This window comes from Thalassophryne amazonica, chromosome 16 (genome assembly GCF_902500255.1).
Source record: "Thalassophryne amazonica chromosome 16, fThaAma1.1, whole genome shotgun sequence".
Lineage (NCBI taxonomy): Eukaryota > Metazoa > Chordata > Actinopteri > Batrachoidiformes > Batrachoididae > Thalassophryne > Thalassophryne amazonica.
In genome coordinates, this window is record NC_047118.1 from 41,428,053 (window position 1) to 41,453,706 (window position 25,654).

A 25,654-nucleotide genomic window follows, 5' to 3' on the forward strand; every position below is an offset into this window, starting at 1 on the left:
AGGTGTCGGCCAAATTCCAGGTGACACACACTTACATCTAACACCGTTCGCATGGCACTTAGAAAATGTGTGGCCATTTGCATTCTTGGCATGACAACAGTCTGCAGACAATCATTGTCGTACTGGCAGTGAAATTGTATAAGTGCCCCATGAGTGTGGCTTTGGTGTGTGCGCTAAATTGTGACAGGAGGTGTTCCACCCACTGATGTGTGAAGGGGCCCTAACGAATGTGACGATAATAACAATTATGTACCAGTGACATCCACGAAAATATGATTTTAAATTGATGTGCTGTGCGCTCTGCACCCTTCACGAACAGGCGCAGTCCATCATGCATTGATTTGTATTGTACAGCTGTGGACAGATGTCCACATGCAGCTGTAACTGTGGGATTAAGCTGTCCTGTCCTGTGGCTGCCTGAGGATTAGACAGTGGACTTTAGTGATAACAGCCTGATGATCCTCAGGCTTCTGCAACACTCCTATCCAACTAATCCTTTCCTTTGCATGTTTGTGTCTGCATTTGTGTGTATTTTAAGATGTGTGAGCACAAAATCAATGGGTCCACTGAAAAGACAACTGTGTTCACACTCAGGAATCAATCTCATTTGAAAATTACCTGTGCAATTCTGCAGGAATTCAGATGGACGGCTTCTGTCAACTAAGAAGAAAATCACTGAGGGCTATATGACAGTTTTGTCTACTTCAGATTTGAAATTAATGGGACCAACAATAATATATAATTAGAATCTTGTTTTTTCTGGAAACTAATTAAACTTTGCTAAAAAAAAATAAATAGATCTTTTAAATTAAACTTGACAATCCATTTACTTTTGTCAGTATTTTAATGATATGATCATACGTGTACAGTCCATTATAAACAAACTCATATGTATATGTTGACATTATTGTAGGAATGTGTGATTAAGGAAGTTGAAAGAAAACATATGAGGCACAGACGTGGCTCTTCATGTTGCTGTAAAGATCTGCAGTTACTGCCATATACAGCCGTTTATGTGTGTTTTTTTAACAATGTAAAATGAATTGAAAAAATGAAAGCATCTCAACCAATATTAACAGACAGATTCCCATCAGGCAGGTGAGAAATAACAAGCATTACATTCATACCTAGGGACCCACACAGTGTGCAGAACATCCATCCATCCATCCATCCATCCATCCATCCATCCATCCATCCATCCATCCATCCATCCATCCATCCATCCATCCATCCATCCATCCATCCATCCATCCATCCATCCATCCATCCATCCATCCATTTTCTGAACCCACTTATTCCAGTCAAGGGTGGCTGGAACCTATCCCAGCAGTCATTGGGCAAGAGGTGGGGTACACTCGGGACAGGCCACCAGTCTGTTGCAGGGCAGCGCACACACACACACACACACACACACACACACACACACACACACACACACACACACACACACACACACACACACACACACACACACACACACACACACACACACACACACACACACACACAAACTCATTCACACTCACATCAATTTTCAGTGACTAACTCACCGAACCTCCACGTCTTTGGAAGTGGGAGGAACCTGGAATACTAAAAGGGAACTCATGCAGACAAGGGGAGAACATGCAAACTCCAGACAGAGGCAGCAGTACGAACCACTTGGGCTGGAACGATTTCTCAAGTAAGTCAAATAATTTGTTTACAAAAAATATTTTCATTTAATTCCTGCCATCAAAGTGTTCCATACACATCGCACCACTGAAAATGCTGGAGTACAACTATATACAACAGGTGCTGTAACACTCTCACAAAAAAATAGAGAAGAAAAACACACTACTTTCGGTTCACTGGTTGCTCTCCACCTCACAAATGAAGTGAAAGAATGCGCACTTTAAATAAATCAAGTTAAACTATTCTAAAAAATGTCTTTTGTCACATTCGATCATTTTTCATTAACTGAGTGAACAGCGGATTTATCAGTGCAGCTTTTGTGGAACAGCTGCATTCCACAGACAAGTTTTGTTTTACAGGCTGTGTTCACGTTCACACACAGCCTGCACGCTGACTGAGGATTTTACAGACGGGCCAGGAAACTCAGAACGATGTGAAAAAAATTTTTAATTACGTGGGAAAACAGAGGGAACACCCTAAATTTGAAAATCTGCATGACAGTGTAGCACCATTGTGCCATTGCTTTAGGGATAATGATGTTTAAAAAGACAAAGGTATTTTTAATTGATTACTTGATTAAGCAATAAAATAATTGATAGAATACTCAATTCCAAAAATATTCAATAGCTGCAGCCCTACTAACCTCTAAGCCACTCAGCAGCTGGTTGGACCTGAGGTCAGATGTCAGATTAAGTCAGCTGACAGAATGCAGTTAAACCCTATAGAGTCAAAAGGAAAGAGAACAATAGCACCTCCACAATGTCTGATGTTCTATTAACAAAATACGAGGTCTGTCCAAAACGTAACAGACCTTTTTATTTTTTTCAAAAACTATATGGATTTGAATCACGTGTGATTACATCAGCCAAGCTTGAACCTTCGTGCGCATGCGTGAGTTTTTTCATGCCTGTCGGTTGCGTCATTTGCCTGTGGGCAGGCTTTGAGTGAGCACTGGTCCACCCCCCTCGTCGGATTTTTGTTGTCAGTGTTGTCATGAGTGGCTTCATGCCGACGCGCGAAATCCTCCACACGTCTTTCATTACAAAATCTCCTGTAACAGTGGAATGTGCCGTAAAAGTGCTATGTCCAGCTCTCCTGCCATTTCTGTGGTAGTCACACGATGTCCCGGATCAACACAGCGTTCAGTTTAGAAATGATCTGGTCGTTCCAGCCTGTCGATGGCCGCTCGGTGCACCACGTGCCCTCTGCCGCTGTGGGCCGTCTTTAAAAAGGTTTTAACACTCCTTAATCCATGTGACGCCGACAGAATCTTCACCGAAATCCATCTGAATCTTTCAAATGGTTTCCAACTGGCTGTCTCTAACAGTTTCTGAAAAAGATTTCATGGAGCAAAGCAGCAGTCTCTCAGCCATTTCACTGACAACAAAAATCCGACGAAGGGGGGTGGACCAGTGCTCACTCAAAGCCTGCCCACAGGCGAATGACGCAACTGACAGGCGTGAAAAAACTCACACATGCGCACGAAGGTTTAAGCTTGGCTGATGCAATCACACGTGATTCAAATCCATATAGTTTTTGAAAAAAATAAAAAGGTCTGTTACTTTTTGGACAGACCTCGTATGATCACTAGCTTTGAACTAATACTTCCATATTTTTGAAATGTTATTCAACTCACAATGTTGCACATCCCTCCACTCTACCAAATCAACTCCAAACTAGTTACACCTGGTCTGCAGTAATTCATAAAATATCCTACCTCAAGGCTATGCTATCCTGTTTTGTGCCAAGCCCAGGGGTGCATGGTAGAGGTGGGCGGCTTGATCCTAATATCGATTATATCGATACAAATGCTGGTATTGATATTGAACAATCCTCATTTAAAAAGATCAATACTCAAGCTTTTTTTCTCTCCCGCACGCACTGACTGCTGCGCACGCAGATTCATCAAAGTCTACTCTCTGTCTGTAAGAGCAGTGCTGCGCTGTGTCACACAACATGGAGCAGGTCACCCTTGTATTGTGGTTTGTCATTCCTCTACCTCAGGAGATTTTGTTTTAAGTTGTGTTGAGTGATATTTTTTTAAACAAAAATGTTGATTGTGATAATAAAGTATTTTGTTCTCACGTGTGTATAATGTTTGGCGAAATTTTAGCCTAGGTCTTTTGGATCCTTTGGATCTATGAAGCTTACATATGAAAAAGTATCGGTATCAGTATCGATATCGGGGATACTGGGCCTGTATTTACTTGGTATTGGATCAATACCAAAATTCCCAGTATTGCCCACCTCTAGTGCATGGAGGTTAACGTGTAAATTTGCTTTTACTGTCAAGATCCTGTATTCACATTGTGTTTTTTCTTTTGCATGTGCATGGGCCAGAGCAGTGTCTTTTTTTCAATTGCTATAAAGAAAAACAGAGCATATGCAGCCATTCCACAAAGAAAACCTTTCACTGTATGTCTTTTTTCAGAGCACTTCACCTTTTTTGTGCGGTACTGTTAGCTTTTTAAGATAAAAAATCTATGAACTTTTCAGAAATGCACTCTGTCACTCTCATGGAAGAGAAGTTTGTTTTTGCTGTTTCTATCTACAGCCAGCTGATATGCCACACAAAAATCCATCACAATATAGACAAAAAAAAAACCACTCATCTGTGATAGCAGGTTGGACAGAACCTTTGTTCCTGCTGAGGGTGAGTGCTTTTTATTGATGTACATTATAAGATAGTTGTGAGCTGTTTATTGTTGTCATATAAACAAATCCAATGAGGAAAGCTTCTTAAATTTAAGAGAGCGCTGTCATGAGTTACATGAATGAAGTATTTCTTGGTGCCTTCTCAGCATTTTTGTGAAAGAAACATGTCACATGGACACCAGGCCTTATGATACAAAGCATATCAGCTTGGGGAGGGAGTAAGCACTCTTATATGTCAGGCATCACAGCACCAATCTCATGAAGTCCTGTTACTGATTGAGTAATCAATGGAGCTGTGGTTCCCGACAGGCAAAGTCCAAATGTACCGCAGACGATAAAACAAAAGCACAACAACACAGTTTCACAAGACTGGCTTCAACAAACACGTCTTTAACTTTTGTCTCAGCATGTGCAGGACTGAGATCAGCTTGAGCATGTGCACAAAATCTTCCGGGAACATCACATTTGCTGTGATGTCATCATATCTGCTACTGCCAAAAATCCACGCTTATAAAACCATCCTCAACCCCCCAAAGAACCCCACCGGAAATAATCAGACTTCATATGTACAGTAGTGTTCAGAATAATAGTAGTGCTATGTGACTAAAAGATTAATCCAGGTTTTGAGTATATTTCTTATTGTTACATGGGAAACAAGGTACCAGTAGATTCAGTAGATTCTCACAAATCCATCAAGACCAAGCATTCATGATATGCACACTCTTAAGGCTATGAAATTGGGCTTATAGTAAAAAAAAGTAGAAAAGGGGGTGTTCAAAATAATAGTAGTGTGGTATTCAGTCAGTGAGTTTGTCAATTTTGTGGAACAAACAGGTGTGAATCAGGTGTCCCCTATTTAAGGATGAAGCCAGCACCTGTTGAACATGCTTTTCTCTTTGAAAGCCTGAGGAAAATATGGACGTTCAAGACATTGTTCAGAAGAACATCGTAGTTTGATTAAAAAGTTGATTGGAGAGGGAAAAACCTATACGCAGGTGCAAAAAATTAGAGGCTGTTCATCTACAATGATCTCCAGTGCTTTAAAATGGACAAAAAAAAACCAGACGTGTGGAAGAAAACGGAAAACAACCATCAAAATGGATAGAAGAATAACCAGAATGGCAAAGGCTGTCAGGATGTGAGGTTCTGCCTGATTGTGTTTTCATGCTTTTGCTATGTTTGCCTCGCTGTAGTCTTATTCTCTTGTCTGGGTTTTTCCTTGCTTGGGTTTTTCTGTCCCTGTCTCTCTTGGTTGTATCTCCTGTCTCTTGGTGGTGGGTGTTTCCCTCTCCCTGGTCACACCCGCATTCTGGTGAGTTCCACGCACACTTGCTCTCAATCTACACTTCATCACTTGGGGGTATTTAAGATCCTCTTTTTGTTCTGTTACCTCGCCAGATTGATGCGCTCTATGCCTTCTCTCCAGCCTTCTTTGTCTTGTTCTCGACCTGCTTGCTTCCCTTGTGCTTTGACCTCTTGCTTGTATTTTGACCACGCACCTACCTGATGTATTTGCTCTTGTTTGCTTTGTTGGATTGCCTGCCCGTGTACCAGACCCTGCTTTTTGCCCAAGTAAACTGTTTTTGCCTACCAAGCCTTGAGTTTGAGTCCAGCATTTGCATCCAGTCACACCCGTTTTCCAGTTTTGATAAAGGCTCACCCATTGATCAGCTCCAGGATGATCAAAGACAGTCTGGAGTTACCTGTAAGTGCTGTGACCGTTAGAAGACACCTGTGTGAAGCTAATTTATTTGCAAGAATCCCACGCAAAGTCCCTTTGTTAAATAAAAGACATGTGCAGAAGAGGTTACAATTTGCCAAAGAACACCTCAACTGGCCTAAAGAGAAATGGAGGAATATTTTGTGGACTGATGAGAGTAAAATTGTTCTTTTTTGGGTCCAAGGGCCACAGACAGTTTGTGAGATGACCCCCAAACTCTGAATTCAAGCCACAGTTCACAGTGAAGACAGTGAAGCATGGTGGTGCAAGCATCATGATATGGGCATGTTTCTCCTACTATGGTGTTGGGCCTATATATCGCATACCAGGTATCATGGATCAGTTTGGATATGTCAAAATACTTGAAGAGGTCGTGTTGCCTTATGCTGAAGAGGACATGCCCTTGAAATGGGTGTTTCAACAAGACAATGACCCCAAGCACACTAGTAAATGGGCAAAATCTTGGTTCCAAACCAACAAAATTAATGCCTCGCAGATGTGAGGAAATCATGAAAAACTGTGGTTATACAACTAAATGCTAGTTTAGTGATTCACAGGATTGCTAAAAAAAGCAGTTTGAACATAACAGTTTTGAGTTTGTAGCGTCAACAGCAGATGCTACTATTATTGTGAACACCCCCTTTTCTACATACTTTTTTTTACTAATAGCCCAATTTCATTGCCTTAAGAGTGTGCATATCATGAATGCTTGGTCTTGGACAAACTGTCCAATTCTGTTGAACATTTAAATTCAAACTCAAAACACATCTTTTTTGTTATCTATGAGCCTGTTTCCACAGAAGTTATTTTAGGGGATCCGACACTTTTGCACATCTCCACCAAAGGGACCACCCCTGAAAGGTGATTTTTGTGGCCTTTTGTGAGGGCGAGATAAGTCCCTGCTCTGGGGTTAAGTACTTATAAGTGCTTCTGAAAAATCGCTGCGGCTCAGCAGGGCTCAACCGTGATCAGTCATTAACTCATGCGGAAGCTGATAACAAGTGCCAAGCCAGACTAGTTCTCACAGAATGAATCCATCACTGTATATGAATGTCTTTGGTACTAGGTGTTGTTGTAGCTTCCTTGGGTATCAAACAAGACGTTACTAAGGGAGACTAAGATGATGTGTATCACTTGCATTGTGAGGGAATGTCAGCTAAGACTTTTTGGCCATGTTGCCCACTTCTCTGTGCATGATCCAGCACACAGGTGCCTGAGTGTTGAGGACCCCGGCAGCTGGAGAAGGTCAAGGAAATGCCCACGTTTCACCTGGATGCAGCAGATAGATGGTCATTTTAAAGATGTGGGTATGGACCGGTTGTCTGACTGGATGGTTGGCATTCTAGTACACAAAGTGGTTCTGTAGTATCATGGATGTGGCAAGGCACAGCACTAGTGCATGCTCCCAGAAATGACTTGACTACATATGTAGCTTCATGAACCCAATGGATCTTCAACAGCTGAGAAGGCCAATTACCGGGCCAGTCACTGTGCCATAGGGGAGGTGTTGGTCTAGTGGTTAAAGCATTGCGCTTGAGACTAGAGGATCCTCAGTTTAAATCCCAGCCCGACCAGAAAATCACTAAAGGCCCTTGGGCAAGGTCCTTAATCCCCTAGTTGCTCCAGGTGTGTATTGGGCGCCTTGCATGACAGCAGCCTCACACTGGGGTGAATTTGAGGTATTGATGTGTAAAGCATTTTCAGCATCTGATGCAGATGGAACAGCGCCATATACATGCAGTCCATTTACCATTTCTGTCAACGTTATCAACCTCTGGGAACTAGGTAGAATTTCATCAGTGGAAACGATCCTTATAGTAGAGGTGGGCGATACTGGGAATTTTGGTATTGATCCAATACCAAGTAAATACAGGCCCAGTATCCCCAATATTGATACTGATACCGATACTTTTTCATATGTAAGCTTCGTAGATCCAAAGGATCCAAAAGACCTAGGATAGAATTTCGCCAAAGATTGTACATGAGAACAAAATACTTTATTATCACAATCAACATTTTTGTTTAAAAAAAATCACTCAACACAACTTAAAACAAAATCTCCTGAGGTAGAGGGCTGACAAACCACAATACAAGGGTGACCTGCTCCGTGTTGTGTGACACAGCGCAGCACTGCTCTTACAGACAGAGAGTAGACTTTGATGAATCTGCGTGCACAGCAGTCAGTGCGTGCGGGAGAGAAAAAAGCTTGAGTGTTGATCTCTTTACATGAGAATCGTTCAATATCAATACCAGCGTTGGTATCGATATTATCGATATTAGGATCGATCCGCCCACCTCTACCTTATAGCTTACGTATACCCATAGAGCGAATGGTCTAATTTTATTGTTATCTATTTAAATAAATGGTAAATCCATCAGACATTCAAAATGCATAATAGTGTTGCTGTGCATTCAGCCTTTCACTCATATGGTGACACACTGATATCAAGGTGCTACCTGGAGCAACTTGTGGAAGGACAACACGTGAATTCAACATCGAATTGATGGGAAATTGATGCACATAATGCCATCAATTTGGCACTTCCATTTTTTCCAAGAATTTGCATGTGAGGTTGATCTCAGATGTGCCATAGCGCATAGCAGGGGTGAGCATCGATCAGCTAACAGGTAATTAGCCAAGCTAATTTATTTTGTTTTCAGATTAGCATATCAGCTAACATTGAAAATATGATTATCTTCCACTAAATTTAATTAAGATAACTTTAAGTCTGCTAACATTTTTTAATTAGGTTTAACAGTCAAAAACATCTTTAAACTATAAAACTGTAAATGTGTCATCCTGTTGGAGTTTATATACACTGATCCAATAAGTGCAACTGACACATTGCTTGAAGGCAACAAGCAACACCTCAAGCATGGGTTGAGCAGGAGGTCAACACAAAGTCATCTCCCCAGAACATCTAATCAGAACTGAAATTTCTTTTTGCTTTTTCCAACAAATCTTTCCCCTTTTCTCTCTGTTGTACCTTAATAATTCGCTGTCACTCATCACCTCCGCCTTCACGTGTCCCACTGCGTGCACCACTTCCAGAGTGTAACAGCTGTAATAAGAGAAGGTCTCTTGTGACCTTGTTACTAACCTTGTCCCTTATCCTCCCCATTCTTCTTTTTCTGCCTCCATCTTTCTGTCTTCTTGCTTCTTCATTTGTCAGCTCCAACAGCAAAGATGGCAATGACCGGCATCCTCAAAGCTGATGACATCAAGAAAGCTCTAGATGCATTTGCAGGTAATGGGTATAAATCAGCCAGCCAACTCATGGTTAGTGACACCAGAGGACCAAATGTGGACTGACTCCTATTCAAGTACAGATGCCAGATTTGGTTAGAATTCAGGGCTGTGCACGTGGATTCTAGTTCAAATCCTTCAGAATGACAGCATTTCCATTGAGTTGTTGAATGCCGTTGTTGGGTTTTGCGAGAACTGTAGTTCCGATAGACATGGTAATGAGTTGGAAAGTCCTGCTAAATATTGCTTTTATGTCATCTCTTACAATGTTTAAGAAGCTCTCCATCTCTTTCTTCATCCACATGTACCGTGTCATGTATTTTAGAACACCATGACACTTTCTGTACATCATGTGAACTAATAGCAATAAGTGTTTGTTTTCCAGGTGAGGTGATGGTCTAGTGGTTAAGCGTTGGGCTTGAGACCAGAGGATCCTCGGTTCAAATCCCAGCCTGACCAGAAAATCACTAAGGGCCATTAGGCAAGGTCCTTAATCCCCTAGTTGCTCCCGGTGTGTAGTGGACGCCTTGCATGGCAGCAGCCTCACATCGGAGTGAATGTGAGGCATTTGATGTGTAAAGCGCTTTGAGTGTCTGATGCAGATGGAAAAGTGCTACAACCCCTGGAAAAAATTATGGAATCACCGGCCTCGGAGGATGTTCATTCAGTTGTTTAACTTTGTAGAAAAAAAGCAGATCACAGACATGACACAAAACTAAAGTCATTTCAAATGGCAACTTTCTGGCTTTAAGAAACACTATAAGAAATCAGGAAAAAAAATTGTGGCAGTCAGTAACGGTTACTTTTTAGACCAAGCAGACGGAAAAAAATATGGACTCACTCAATTCTGAGGAAAAAATTGTGGAATCATGAAAAACAAAAGAACGCTCCAACACATCACTAGTATTTTGTTGCATCACCTCTGGCTTTTATAACAGCTTGCAGTCTCTGAGGCATGGACTTAATGAGTGACAAACAGTACTCTTCATCACTCTGGCTCCAACTTTCTCTGATTGCTGTTGCCAGATCAGCTTTGCAGGTTGGAGCCTTGTCATGGACCATTTTCTTCAACTTCCACCAAAGATTTTCAATTGGATTAAGATCCGGACTATTTGCAGGCCATGACATTGACCCTATGTGTCTTTTTGCAAGGAATGTTTTCACAGTTTTTGCTCTATGGCAAGATGCATTATCACCTTGAAAAATGATTTCATCATCCCCAAACATCCTTTCAATTGATGGGATAAGAAAAGTGTCCAAAATATCAACGTAAACTTGTGCATTTATTGATGATGTAATGACAGCCATCTCCCCAGTGCCTTTACCTGACATGCAGCCCCATATCATCAATGACTGTGGAAATTTACATGTTCTCTTCAGGCAGTCATCTTTATAAATCTCATTGGAACGGCACCAAACAAAAGTTCCAGCATCATCACCTTGGCCAATGCAGATTCGAGATTCATCACTGAATATGACTTTCATCCAGTCATCCACAGTCCACAATTGCTTTTCCTTAGCCCATTGTAGCCTTGTTTTTTTCTGTTTAGGCGTTAATGATGGCTTTCGTTTAGCTTTTCTATATGTAAATCCCATTTCCTTTAGGCGGTTTCTTACAGTTCGGTCACAGACGTTGACTCCAGTTTCCTCCCATTCGTTCCTCATTTGTTTTGTTGTGCATTTTCGATTTTTGAGACATAGACGCTTTGATGTCTTCCTTGGTCTACCAGTATGTTTGCCTTTAACAACCTTCCCATGTTGTTTGTATTTGGTTCAGAGTTTAGACACAGCTAACTGTGAACAACCAACATCTTTTGCAACATTGCGTGATGATTTACCCTCTTTTAAGAGTTTGATAATCCTCTCCTTTGTTTCAATTGACATCTCTTGTGTTGGAGCCATGATTCATGTCAGTCCAATTGGTGCAACAGCTCTCCAAGGTGTGATCACTCTTTTTAGATGCAGACTAACGAGCAGATCTGATTTGAAGCAGGTGTTAGTTTTGGGGATGAAATTTTACAGGGTGATTCCATAATTTATTCCTCAGAATTGAGTGATTCCATATTTTTTTTCCCTCTGCTTGGTCTAAAAAAGTAATCGTTACTGACTGCCACAATTTTTTTTTCTTGATTTCTTATAGTGTTTCTTAAAGCCAGAAAGTTGCCATTTGAAATTACCTTAGTTTTGTGTCATGTCTGTGATCTGCTTTTTTCAAAAATTACAAAATTAAACAACTGAATGAACATCCTCCGAGGCCGGTGATTCCATAATTATTGCCAGCGGTTGTATATAAATGCAGTCCATTTACCATTCCACCTTTTGAAATTGCCTGGAAAAACACCTCATGCAAGCATAAAAACTTATTGGCAGTATTGGAGTTTTTTTTTTTCATTTTACACATTTCCAATTTAGAGTATTTTCAATTGACTACTCCAGCTTGCACAATTGGTAGGGGAAGAAAAGCAAGAATGAATTCCTGTCTACGTCCCTGCAGACAGACCAGTGACAGCTTTGACATCAAATTAACGACACACGCTCTCATTCTATAATTGTCAATTCAATTTATTACATTTTATAGAGCGCAAATCATAACAAAGCTGCATCAAGGCAAGTCACCCAAGTAAGGACTAACCTTACCAACCACTAGAGCAAACACACAGGCGACAGGGTGGGTTGGAGTTCCTACTGGACACAAGCCTCGAGTGTCCTCGGTCCCACTGTGAAGGGGTTTGCCAGGAGAGATCTTGGTATGAAGATGTTTCAAAAGAAACAAACCCCAGCTAAAACCTCCACAAAGCACCTAGGCACCAGGGCGTATGAAGAAAATGGTGCAGCTTCTCCCAGTGCTGTGGGGAGACATCTCCTCTGTAGCAGCACTCAGCTGGGTCATCCACCAGATCAGCGGTGTCATCCACCAGATAGTTCTGATCCTGGACCCCAGCAACAACACCATCAATGGGCTAAAAGAATCCAGTGAAACTGCATCATTGTAATTTGGTCCATTTGGGAGAAGAAAAAGATCTCTCACTGCTTCCCCTGCTCAAACTTGAGAAGTGGGGCAGGAGATCAAAGGCAGTATTTGAGGAGAGGAAAGGTCACCATCTTGAAGAGAGCCCTCAGATACAAAGCCAGTAATGTTAAGGGTGCAACTTTAGACCCCGGGTCTGGGGCCCACAGCACTCTTGTAGAAGGAAATTCAAGGCAAATGAAAAACCAGCGACATTGGTAAGGACAAACTCTATTTGATAATATTGAGGAAGAAACCTCAAGCAGACCAGACTCAAAGGGGTGACCACTGCCACTCTGCCACTCTGTTCAAAGGCTTCTAATGCCGACCCATTGTTTCACTGAATTATTTCCCTCTGGTACTCATCACCCTGGTCAACATAGACAAATCTGCAGCAATGAAATAGCTTTTGGGACTTATTTTTCAAGAGTTTCATGTCAAGTTTGTATTTTTAGTATGAGCCTGTCAGGGAGATTTATGCTGTACATATCCAAGAATTCTCTGTAGCAAACACAACTTTTTCATCTCCATAATTTTCCAATTAAAAGATCTTAGAATCTAAGAATACAGAGTTTCTGCAAGTTTCAATCATGCCTGGCATTTTGTGTCTGTAGATTTGCAGTGTGTGTGCTTGTGTGCGCAGTTGCTGACTCCTTTGACCATAGGCGCTTTTTTGAGATGGTGGGCCTGAAGGGCAAATCTCTACCTGATGTGAAGAAGGTCTTCTACATGTTGGACGCTGATAATAGTGGATTCATAGAGGAGGATGAACTTAAGTAAGACCAACAAACACAACACACACACGCATGAAACATGTAGCACCTGAATACAGTTGGGTTTTTAACACAAACTGTACATAACCTTTTGTTGTTACTTTTCTGTTTCTGGTTAGATTTGTTCTGAAGGGATTTGCCAAAGATGGCAGGGACCTTACAGACAACGAAACCAAAAGATTTCTGGAAGCCGCAGACATGGATGGAGACGGCAAGATAGGAGTGGATGGTAAATGTCCCAAATTAATTTGCACCACAGGTTTTATCCCATGAACTATAAATTCCCAAATATTATTCATAATGCATATATGTCTTGCTTACATTACTCTTACTGTGATTTCTTGATGAAAGTACATTTAAATATTCTGGCTTCTACTCTGTTCACTGCTTGCATGGACTGGGTGATGTCTTGGGTTGTAGAGCTCAAAGTCTTTGGTGTCTTTGTTGATGAGGGAAGGTTTACTCAGCTTGACTTTGTGGATGATGTTGTGATCTTTGCAGAATCAAAAGATGCACTAATCGTAGCAGTTGCAGAGAAGCTGAGTGAGGAGCGTCTGGGTTTGCAATTGTCCTGGATTAAGACTAAGAATCAGGCTTTTAATGATTTCCTAGACTCAGCCACCAGAGTTGTACAGTTGATTGATCTCAGTACTGCAGATGCTGAGATGGAGAGATAAAGACGTGTTTGCTGAAGCCAGTTTTGTGAAGCTGTGTTGTTGTGCCTTTCTTTTATTGTCTGCAGTGGATTTGGACTTTGCTTGTTGGGAACCACAGCTCAGTTGATTACTCAGTCAACAACAGAACTTCACGAGAAGTGATGCCTGATGTATAAATGTATTCCCCCTGGTGCCGATATACTTTGTATGATATGTATCTGCTTCTGATGCAGATGGAAAATGCAGTTCATCATAAGGCCTGGAGTCCATATAGTATTATTTTTCTTTCATAAAAGCACTGAGAGGGCACCAAGAAATGCTTCATCCTAGTGACTCATCACACTGCTTTCTTAAAGTTGAGAAGCTTTCCTCAGATTTGTTTCTATGACAACAATATACAGCTAACAACAGTGGTACAGCAATAAAAAGCACTCACCCTCAGCAGGAACATACATAGCATCTGTCCAACCTGCTATCACAGATGAGTGGTTTATTTATTTATTTTTTTGGTCTTTTGTGATGGATTTTGTGTGACATATCAGCTGACTGTAGATAGAAACAGCTTTCCATGAGAGTGACAAAGTGCATTTCTGAAAAGTTAATCAAATTTCAACTTAAGGACCTTTGTAACACAAAAAAAGGTGAAGTGCTGTGAAAGGAATGTTAGAAGTTTCCTTTATGGAACAGTCGCATATGCGCCTGTTCTATTTCACAGCAATTGAAAAAAGATGCTGCCCCCACCTCTATACACACAAAAGAAAAAACAATATGTAAAAATATGGGGCCTTCGACAGTTAAAAGCAAATTTAAATCTTAATCTAGTGTCTGTATGCAGTGAAATCGTTGAACCTGTTGAGATGTTCATTTATATTCTCAATTGACGTCTCTGTATACTCCACCTTTGAGCTCAAGAGACATGCCGGAAGACTTTAAGGAGCCATGAGGTCTCGGGACAGGGGTGTTTGGCAAAGGCAATATGTTTGCAGAAGAATGAAGGTCTAAGTCTTTAGGTTCTTGGTGCTTCTTGTGGCTCTCGGATGCTAACCACCAGTGACCTAACACAATGACTGGATGTCTTTGGTACTCGGTCTCTGGGACCTGCTGGAATGATGTGACAAATAAAGGATTAGTTATGGAGACATGCGCTGCAAGTGAGTGTGAGCTTTAACATATTGGCCATGTGACACATGTTTGTCTGTGCACGAGCCAGTGAGTGGTTCAGTGTTGAGGACCACAGTGGCAGGGAGAAGGTTATTCTCAATAGGTGGGAATGGACCAGTTATCCACCTGAGTTGTTGCCAAGGCAATTCTGTAGTGTGGTGGATGTAAAATGTGACACCTGCCCGTGATCCCTGATCGGATCTAAATCTAATTGTATATCACCAAGCCATCTGAAATGTCAGGTATTACAAATGTTTCAATTTACTCTGTTGTAATGATAATTTAACAGATGTGAGGTAGAAATTGATTTGCAGCCTTATGAAGCAGTGTAGACAGAACTGTATCATTTGTTGTTTGGTCTTCTGTTCTTCCAGAGTTTGTAGCCCTGGTGTCTAAGTAAAAGCCTGAGCTGACTGACTCCTGTTCCATGATCACCTCCTGAAACCCACCCACCCTCAAGCATCGTCACCTTACCCCAACCTGGTCCGACTCCAAGCCCAAACAGCTGCAGCATTCCTGATACACACACACACTTCAACGTGTGCAACACTGCACACAAGGAAGGCGCCCTATCTGTCCATAAACCAGAGAAATAACTGCACATCCCTAAATGTCTTACAGGCTCATTCATCATGTTTCATTTATGCTTTTGATACAAAATGTTCTTGTTTTGTATAGAGATCAACCATATGCCCGTAGGACTAAATGTCAGAGTATAAAGTAGATATTTATAGAAAGGAAAGCTGCTCATTTCTTTCTTAGTACACTCTTCAATTTATTTGTTCTGAAGCACTTTCCTCTCTCTCCTTCATGCTCCATCATTCCATCCATCCATTGCTCCCTCCCACCCCCCTTCCCCCTCTCTTCTGGTAATGAGTTGTGAAGATGCACACACACACACACACACACACACACACACACACACACACACACACACACACACACACACACACACACACACACACACACACACACACACACACACTAAAGAGGTCAAACTATGAAGAATAAAATAAATATGTAAAAACAATGCTGAATAAAAGCTGGCTCCTGCCCTTTTTCTTTGATGTAACACTCTTGGGATTTTTTAAACTCTTAGTCCTTTATGTTCTCTTTCTGTCAGTTTTTCTATTAAGAAGCACAGTTTAGCCCATTGATGTTTAAAGACGTGTGCTTTGAATTCTTTTGAATATGAGGGAAACAGTGAAGCAATGTTGTTTTTTTAAACCACATTTTATGTTCTGTGAGGTAATAGTACTCAAGACAGTAAGAGGTACGCTAATCTGACATTTCAGCCAAGTCACCTTGACTTTCATCCAATTGATTGATCACTGGCTGAATTTGCCACGGAAGTTCTGGAACCCACATTGACCTTTACCACAATGTAATTTCTATACTCTGTATTTCAGGGCCAACCTTGACTGACATACCAAGTTTGGTAGAAATTAGCAAAAGGGTCTGGGAAGATTAGGCCATCAGACAGACAGACCTCACTTTGGCAATTTCTGAACCCATCCACATATGTGTGCCAACTTTGGTGGACATTTGCTTAAAAATCATTATTTTGACCTTGACTTTGACTTTTGTCAAAACAAACCCTTTAAGGGCAGTTCTGAGGATGGTTTGGCGGAAGTTGTCCAAAGTAGCTGGAAGGAGTAGAAGAACAAACACATAAACCAAAATTTTGACCTCTGACAAAAAATGAGTTCACCCTTCCCAAAACAAACCCATTAAGGGCACTTTTGAGGTCAACCTATAGACACATAATAATTTTAGTGGAAATTGTCCCAAGCAGCTTGGAGGTGTATTGGAACAAACATTTCTGAAAATGTGTGAGCCGCATGTTATTACATTAGGAACTTCACTTTGCATCAAAGAAAAAGCAGATGACCGTATTTTCCATTAGCCAAATACTCGTTAAGCAGAAGCGGCGCCAGTTTGCAGGACTCTGCTGTCAACTCATTAGCAGAATTGGAGCCACACTGATGTTCTATTTGGGTTAAGTATCCCCAGCAGAGACTCCAAACAGGCAACATGGGAATCCTGATCTTCTTTATTAGGCCATTTTACAGCAAATAAACGCAGATTAGTGGATGCTTAAACGACAACTTGGACCAGTTTAGCTCGAACTCACTGCTTGTCCCAAGGCTTTTTAATGTCATTGTCATTCATAAAAAAACCCACTGAAGATGGAAGGACTAAAGTCACTGAGCTTGTGAAAATGAACATGAGAAAGTCATAAAGAAAAACAATGCACTGCTCTAGGCCTTATGAGCAGCGACACTGTAATAATAACAGGTCATACATTTCCATCATCGACGTCGCTTAGATGAACACATTATAACTGACCACAATGACTGTACTGTGTTTTTAATGGGTCACAGAAAAGCAGTTTCCATCATGTAATAGCTAACAATGATTTTGTTTTTATGAGAATTATATTGCCCCATCTGTTAAGATTATTGCCTAATTATGAAGTGATGACCATGTGTTGATGGTGTTCTCAAACAGGGTTACAAACAGCTGGTTAAAAAAATACAAAGAGCAATAAAAATTTAATGAATGACATTCACATCGGAATAATTAGTAAGAATGCAGTGATGTTGCCAAGCCATAAAGTCTCAAGTTAGATTTATTCAGAAAGGAAGCTCAAGTTGTAAAGTCCACCACGGAGCAGAGATGTTCATCAGCCAGAACTAAAATGGGATGATCCTGCATGTCCAGGTTTTGTGTTCCAGTTGTGTTAGTTTGGACAAATTATAAACCATTTTTTGCTTCTTTGTTTTTTTAACAGTAACACATACAAACCTGAGAAGAACATATAGGACGTGTGGTTGAATGTTACTTCAATAAAATACATTATTATTATTTTTTTTTTGTTTGTTTTTAAAGTATAACACATTGGAAAATGATTGGGAACCGCTGGGTGAACAGAATAAGATGACACATTTTCCATAATTGTACTAAATGCTTTTTATCAAAAAAGACACCACACTATGTGCAAGAGTACATACGGTATATGTATATTTCCCTTTTGTTTTTTGTTAGGGCATTTGTATTGAAATTCAATTTTAATTAATTTTAAATTCCCGTACCAAAACATATTTTTACAACGGTAATCAAAAAAGATTAAAAATAAACAAAAGCACCTATTCCTGAGCCACATACAGTGTGACACAACAGAAGAATGAGATCACATAGGTTACAAGAACATCTATCTCTTAACCTCAGTTACACTTTAAACAGATATCATCAATATTTATTCTCCAGTAGATGACGTGTAAGTCATATTATAAGTTGAGGATAAATATACTGTGTTAAGTGCTTCAAAGAAGAAAATTTGATTTTAATGTCAAATAGGATCAATAGAAATTCTGCATTGAAAAATGTTGAAGTCAAGAGATTTTGCAAAGAAAAAAATGTATGCATGATACATACATTGGTTTACGGGAATGTTTAAAAAAAATTGAATCAAATGAGAGCTGCAGGTCATCTGGTTTATGACACCATCAACGATATAAACGTGGGGCTGATCTGTCATTGGTGGATGTTGGCTTGAGCTTAACTGTAGCAAATGGATTGGTGCCCCTACAAATCAACAAGAGAGGAGAATAAAAACAGTATCATAAAACAGTTTGGCCCAAAGTAATGTAATGAGTTGTGAATTTTTTTGTCTCGACAATAATCATCGAATAAATTGTTCACCTGGAGTGAGAGTGATAACCATCCTTTCTAAATGGCTATTGAAGCTACAGTAATTCCGTGCCCTTTACATTAATGGCCTCCTCATGCCGTGTTTTCTGATTTAATGAGTTCAGGGTGTTTGAAGTGATATATGTTTGACGTTTATAATATATCACTACAGTCTGTATGAAATAATGAGGGTGTCCTCTATGGACAACCTCTCAGCACTTCCAGATCATGTGTTCCAGCTGTATTTTTCTTTCTTACCTTGGGAAGAGTTCTGGTCCTGGACCGTGTGCATGTGATTTCTGTCGAGACATTGAGGAAAAAAGGATCAGTGAGGAACAAGTCATCTAAAATCTAGATGCAGATACAAATGCAGCACTTCCCAGACTGTTTCTACCATAGATGAAGACAAGACATGCAAATAGAACTTCATCAAGAATCTACCAGAACCTTACTGTGCCAGTCAGCAAAGCAGATTTGTGTAATCATGCATGTGTGTCTGTGAACAAGATAACTAAAAAAACAGCCAGACAGACTTCCCCAAACTTGGTGGGAATATTACTTGGACAAATATCTCAAGATGATAAATGTTTGGAGAGGTTTGGACTGGAGCAAAAAGGAACATGGTGACAACAAAAATTATCTTCTGCTATATCTCCACAATCTATTGAGCTAGAGAGATGATTTAATGTTTATATAATGATCAGCAAAATATTGTGATTGGTATAAGCTGGATGTCGGCACCAATTTGACCAGCTAGCGCTTAGCTTAGATTTGTGTGTTATACATCATACGGACAAAGTGAGGAACCTTGGGGTAATTTTTGCTCCTACGTTGTCCTTTGACCTCCCACGTTAGAGACATTATGAGGACTGCTTTCTTCCATCTACGAAATATAGAGAGGATTCGTTCCATCCTGTCCATGGCTGATGCTGAAACTGTGATTCATGCATTTATCTCTTCTAGATTGGACTATTGCAATGCTCTATTTTCTGGTTTACAGCGGTCCAGCATTAGGGGTCTTCAACTGGTTCACAATGCTGCTACCAAGACTTTTGACACGAAGCAGTAAGTATGGCCACATTACACCCATTCTGGCATCTCCTCACTGCCTTCCTGTCTCCGTGAAATCAGATTTTAAGCTTCTTTAGTGGCCTATAAAATTGTTCACGGACTGGCACCTCCCTACCTGGCTGATCTGGTTGAGCTCTACGCACCGGCTCAGGCCTTGCGTTAACAGGGTGCAGGACTTCTTTGTATTCCTAGGGAGAATAAAAAGCCTGCGGGTTACAGAGCTTTCTCTTATCATGCCCCTGTTCTTTGGAATGATCTCCCGGCGCAAATAAGGCAGTCAGATTCGGTGGAGATTTTTAAGTCTAGATTCAAGACCCATTTTTTTCCCAGTTTTATCATTAGTATATTATGTTTTTTATGTGCTTTTTAAATCTTTTTTACTCTTTTATATTTTTACTTTTTTATTGTGCCTTTTGATCTTTTAATTCATTTTGTTTCTCGAATTGTGTTGTGTGAAGTACATTGAGGCGACTCTGTCGTGAACTGGAGCTATATGAAGGAATAAATTTGATTTTGAAATTTATAAGTGGTGTCATGATGAAGTCACAAATCTATATTTCAAGTTACTGTACTTGGTGTGTCTGAGTGACACTGAGAAAGCAATCATGTCCTGTCTATGTCCTAATAGATTCTCAACAGTCTCGTCCTGTTAACCTTTTGCTTTGATGGTTTTGATCTGTCCATCTACAGTGCCCTCAAAAGTATTGGAACACTTAGTATTTCACAAATTTTAATTTGTTTATGCCATTTCAAATACAGAAAATACAAAAAAAAGAAAATCTAAAATTCTCTTTCTTAAACTCAAACTGAAAGAAAATCTCAACAACTTGATATAAATTTATTAAAAATATAAAAGCCAAGATGATGGGTTGGAAAATAATGGAATGCTTTAGTATAATGCCTGTAAACAATCAGTTTTATTGTGTTTTGTTCAGACAAGTCAGAGGATGGATACATGAACATTTCCAAGTCACTGAAAATGTCTTGGACTTTATTATATTAGATTAGATAGAACTTTATTAATCCCTTGGGAAGACTCCCTCAGGGAAATTGAGGTTCCAGCAGCATTGTATAGCAGCACACAGGGTAAGAAGCACACAGAAGCATCAAAAGTGAAAGAAAAAAAAGAGAGGGTTTTTTGTATTATTAATATTTTAGATATTTACATCAATTATCTGTGTGGAGTAGACAGTTCTCAAAAACTGAGTGACTGTGCAAGGAGAAGAGTGAGGAAAGCCACCAAGACACCCAGACAACCCAGAAGAAGTTGCTTCTGTGGCTGTGATTGGAGAAATTGTGCACAGTGCATGTTTTGCATTTTGTATCCCAGTTATACACACTGAAAATAAATGATACTTTGGATCAACTTAAAAAATTGATATAATTTGTTACAGCTAATTTTTTAGTTTCTCACAATGTATATTTATGATTTTGTAAAGTGATTCCAGCAGATATAAACTGGAAGCCACAATTTTCCATTACACCAGTGTAAATAAGTACTTTGAATGAACTGCACTGTGTATCACTTTTTTCAGTGCAGCTTCATGATGAAGTGGTATAGAGGAGGGTTTTCTTTCACCAAAACATCAAATCTAGGCTTGCATCTCAGATGTACCTTCTGGCAAATTGTAGCTGAACCTTCAGGTCTTCTTATTAAGAAATGAAATGGCATGAACAAATTAAAATGTGTGAAATACCAAGTGTTCCAATACTTTTGGAGGTGACTGCATGTTCTGGGTGGGGTAGTTTCAGAACAACTCTGCTGGAAGCGTGCATGTCACCGGGGCTACCTGTTTGAGGGATGCTTGGGTGTGGCTGTGCAGTATGTAGCTTGATAGTTTAGGGTGCTCAGGAGCAGGGTCGAGCATGGACCTTCAGTGGATGGTAGGACTCATCCTGATTGTTGCTGGATGAACCAAGAAGTGGTTCGTCCAGCAACAATCACATTTTTGGTGCTCCCCTGTTGGTTTGTTATGCTAGTCTCTGATAGGTTATTTATGACAGGGTGGTCCTAGGGCACTAGAAATGAATTAAGGGGTTCTGGGTGGCTGAGGTGGGCTTGTATTGTTTTATTTGTACACACACACACACACACACACACACACACACACACACACACACACACACACACACACACACACACACACACACACACACACACACACACACACACACACACAAAATCTGGACAAACTACACTCTACACACAGCTACATCCTGAAGGTAAAGCAAAAGCATGCAACAGCAAGACGAGGAGAACACACAGAGAGCCACACACACACACACACACACACACACACACACACGCCTGTTCGCCCTCAGCAGCTGGAGCTTCCTCCGTGCATCCACCAGAAAGAGGGCTGTGGTGTCATTGAGAACAGCACATGTCCACAGTGTCCCTGCTGGACAGATGTGTCAACAGATTTACAGCAAAAACCTAACAAGTGTACAGCTGCGTTCACATTACAGGCTGAAGAGTCTGAAAGTCACTTTAAAACCATAAAATTATACACTTCTTTATTTTTTCCACTCATATATATATATATATATATATATATATATATATATATACAAGGTCTGTGAGAAAAGAAACGCACCTTTTTATTTTTTTTAAAAACTATATGGATTTGAATCACATGCGATTACGTCAGCCAAGCTTTTTGTTCTGTGCCATTGTGGCTCCGTCCTGACGTGCGAATTCCTCCACACGTCTTTCATTACAAAATCTCCTGTAACAGTGGAATGTGCCAGAAAAGTGCTGATGTCCATCTCTTCTGCAATTTCTCTGGTAGTCAGATGACGTCCCGGATCAACACAGCCTTCACTTTGGAAATGATCTGGTCATTTCAGCCTGTCGGTGGCCGCTCGGAGCACGGCACGCCCTCTGCCGCTGTGGGCCATCTTTAATCCGGTTGTAATGCTCCTTAATTAGTGTGACGCCCAGAGTATCCTCACCGAAAGCCGTCTGAATCTTCCAAATGGTTTCCACCTGGCTGTCTCTCACAGTTTCTGGAAAAAATTGATTCAGCGCTGCTCCAATCACTCAGCCATTTCCCTGACAATGAAAATCCGACGAGAGGGGTGGACCAGTGCTCACTCAAAGCCTGCCCACAGGCAAATGACGCAACCGACAGGCGTGAAAAAACTCACGTATGCGCACGAAGGTTCAAGCTTGGCTGATGCAAGCACACATGATTCAAATCTATATAGTTTTTTTAAAAAATAAAAAGGTTGGATAGTTTTCTCACAGACCTCGTATATATATATATATTAGGCATTTGGAGATTAATTGATACGTTTGTATCTAGATACAAACGTACGCAATGCAAGTCGATCAATTCATTCAGTGTGCATCGATTCACTTGACGGGTTGAATCGAGTTGCGTCGCTCGCTGCTTGCTTACATCGATTTTTTTCCAAGGCACACTGAATGCACCCCGGACAGTTCGGGACACCGGAGTGGCCGTTGATTTTGAAGGTGTTTATCAAGAAAATGATTATTTCTTGACATTGATTGCAGACTGCAGCGGGTCTGCTTGAAGCAACGACGCAGCGCTTTGACCTGCTGTTTGCTGGTTCTCTGCTTCACTGGTTTTCCAAAGCGACAAGTCCACTGGCGTGAGCACCAGCCATTGCATAAAATGAAATTGTCTATCAGGTAAAAGAAATAATAATAGCGTTATAATACAAACAATAAACTACAAGCGACCAAAACTGGGTTTTTTTCCCCAAAATGAGACCTCCTTCGTTTTTTATTAATTACATCCTGACGTGCAGCCAGCCGTCTGAAGAGCTCAGCTCAGAGTCTGTGGAGTAACATTTGTGTCATTAATATCTGAAAGGAAATGCTTTTGACAAAAACTACAGCTTCAATTTCCAGCTTTTGACAAAAACTACAGATTCAATTTCCAGCTGCTTTTAAACATGCTGTGGTTCGACCTCTTCTTAAAAAACCTCACCTGGACTCATCAGTTTTATCCAATTTTAGACCTGTGTCTCATCTGCCATTTCTATCTAAGGTTTTAGAAAAGGTTGTCTTTTTACAGTTACAATCATTTTTAGAAGACAATCTCATCCTTGAAAAATTCCAATCTGGGTTTAGATCGCGACACAGCATTGAGTCAGCACTTTTAAAAGTTTATAATGATATTACTCTGTCGGTGGATGCAGGGAATCCTGCTGTGCTGGTTCTGTTGGACCTCACAGCAGCCTTTGATACTGTGGATCACACAGTACTTGTTTCCCGGTTGGAACATTTTATTGGCATTCATGGTACTGCACTTAAGTGGTTTAGATCATATTTGGCTGAAAGGAGCTTTTCTGTCATGACTGGGGACCTTTCCTCATCAACTGCTCCTCTGTGCTGTGGAGTGCCGCAGGGATCTGTCCTTGGGCCGATTCTATTTTCTTTGTACATTCTGCCATTGGGGTCAATTATAACCCAGCACAACCTGTCCTTTCATTGTTATGCAGATGATCTGCAAATCTATCTGCCTCTGAGGACTAATGGGAGTGATGCTTTGTCATCATTATTTAATTGTATTCGTGATGTAAAGCAGTGGCTGTCCCAAAACTTCCTTTACCTGAATGATGGTAAAACTGAGATCATGGTGTTTGAGCGCACTGGCATACCAAATGTGCTAACACCAAATTTTGGTGCTTTGGCTAACTATGTAAAACCAGCTGTCAAGAATTTGGGAGTGATATTTGACAGCTGTTTGAGGTTCGATCAACAGATAAATTCTGTTGTCAAAGCTAGTTTTTTCCAACTTCGCCTTTTGGCTAAAATAAAGCACTTTCTCAGTAGACGTGATCTTGAGACAGCCATTCATGCTTTCATCAGCTCCAGACTTGATTATTGTAATGCACTTTATTCGGGCATTAATCAGTCGTCTCTTGCACGTCTCCAGTTGGTGCAGAATGCTGCTGCTCGTCTTTTGACAAACACTTTAAGACGTGAGCATATTACGCCCGTCCTGTACTCACTCCACTGGCTTCCAGTTCGTTTTAGAATTGATTTTAAAATTTTAATGTTTGTTTTTAAAGCTATTTATGGCCTTGCACCTCCCTACTTGTCTGAAATTTTAACTTTGCGCACCTACAGTAGGACATTAAGGGCATCTGACCAGTTTTATTTAGATGTTCCGAGGTCAAGATATAAACGCTGGGGTGATCATGCTTTCGCGGTAGCTGGCCCCAGACTGTGGAATGAGCTACCTCTTGAGTTACGTACTATTCCTGACCTAGCACTTTTTAAATCTAAGTTAAAGACTTTTTATTTAAACTGGCTTTTAACAGTTAGTGGGGTGGTGGCATGTTCTGTTATTTTTATGTTCTTTTTTATGTGTTGTTTTAAAATTTTATTTTATATGTGTTTTATTTTTTGTAAATTTGTGTTTTTAATGTTAAGCACTTTGGACACCAGTCGGTGCTGTAAAGCGCTTTATAAATAAATGTTGATTGATTGAATTTATTTCTATTCCTGTCCAGAGATCAAGGATCCAGTGACCATTTCATATTTGTTTACTATGAGACTCAATAAAATGTTGTTGACATAGAAAACCTGTAATGCCTACTTTAAGTACACAGAAAAATCAAAAGAGGTATTGATAAGGGAATTGATAAAGAATTCAATCGATAAGCGGAATCGATAATGGCATCAATATCGATAAAATCTTATCAATACTCATCCCTAATCATATTGCACCAAATCACATTGTGAGGAATTGAATCAAATTGCATCGAAATGGGAACAGGGGTGAATTGTATCGCATCGTATCATCAGTATCGTCATGTATCGCTATATATATCGTATCGCTGAGCATTAAAAACTTTTTTTTTTGTTTTTTCCCACAGAAGTAAACTACAGCCATTAGCAAATCACTTCAGTTATAGCATTTGTTCATCTGTGGGTCAGACATTTATTGTGTGGCATTCTTTCTGCTTTCTTTGATGTAGCAATAAATAATTCCACATCCATTCATAATCAGACAAACAGCA

The 25,654-nt window shown here is 40.4% G+C and overlaps 2 protein-coding genes across 3 annotated transcripts in view; one reads left to right on the plus strand and one right to left on the minus strand.

Moving 5' to 3' along the window:
- The window catches only part of pvalb6 (parvalbumin 6), a 156,394-nt gene extending 140,578 nt beyond the window's left edge, over positions 1-15,816 (plus strand). The window contains exons 2-6 of the mRNA XM_034190205.1: positions 9,220-9,294; positions 12,944-13,076; positions 13,193-13,302; positions 15,265-15,402; positions 15,778-15,816. Coding sequence (XP_034046096.1) covers positions 9,234-9,294; positions 12,944-13,076; positions 13,193-13,302; positions 15,265-15,290 — 330 coding nt within the window. The 5' untranslated portion in view covers positions 9,220-9,233 and the 3' untranslated portion in view covers positions 15,291-15,402; positions 15,778-15,816. The remainder of the gene's footprint in view (positions 1-9,219; positions 9,295-12,943; positions 13,077-13,192; positions 13,303-15,264; positions 15,403-15,777) is intronic.
- A 2,159-nt stretch (positions 15,817-17,975) lies between these two features.
- baiap2l2a (BAR/IMD domain containing adaptor protein 2 like 2a) overlaps positions 17,976-25,654 on the minus strand; it is a 63,309-nt gene continuing 55,630 nt past the window's right edge. Inside the window, exons 13-14 of one of the 2 annotated variants that reach the window (XM_034190203.1) lie at positions 18,842-18,882; positions 17,976-18,478 (exon numbers count right to left, since the gene is read on the minus strand). In XM_034190203.1, the coding sequence (XP_034046094.1) occupies positions 18,400-18,478; positions 18,842-18,882 (120 nt within the window). In that variant the 3' untranslated portion in view covers positions 17,976-18,399. Of the gene's footprint in view, positions 18,479-18,841; positions 18,883-21,958; positions 22,057-25,654 lie in introns of those variants that run through there. The other variant, XM_034190204.1, reaches the window with a different exon arrangement.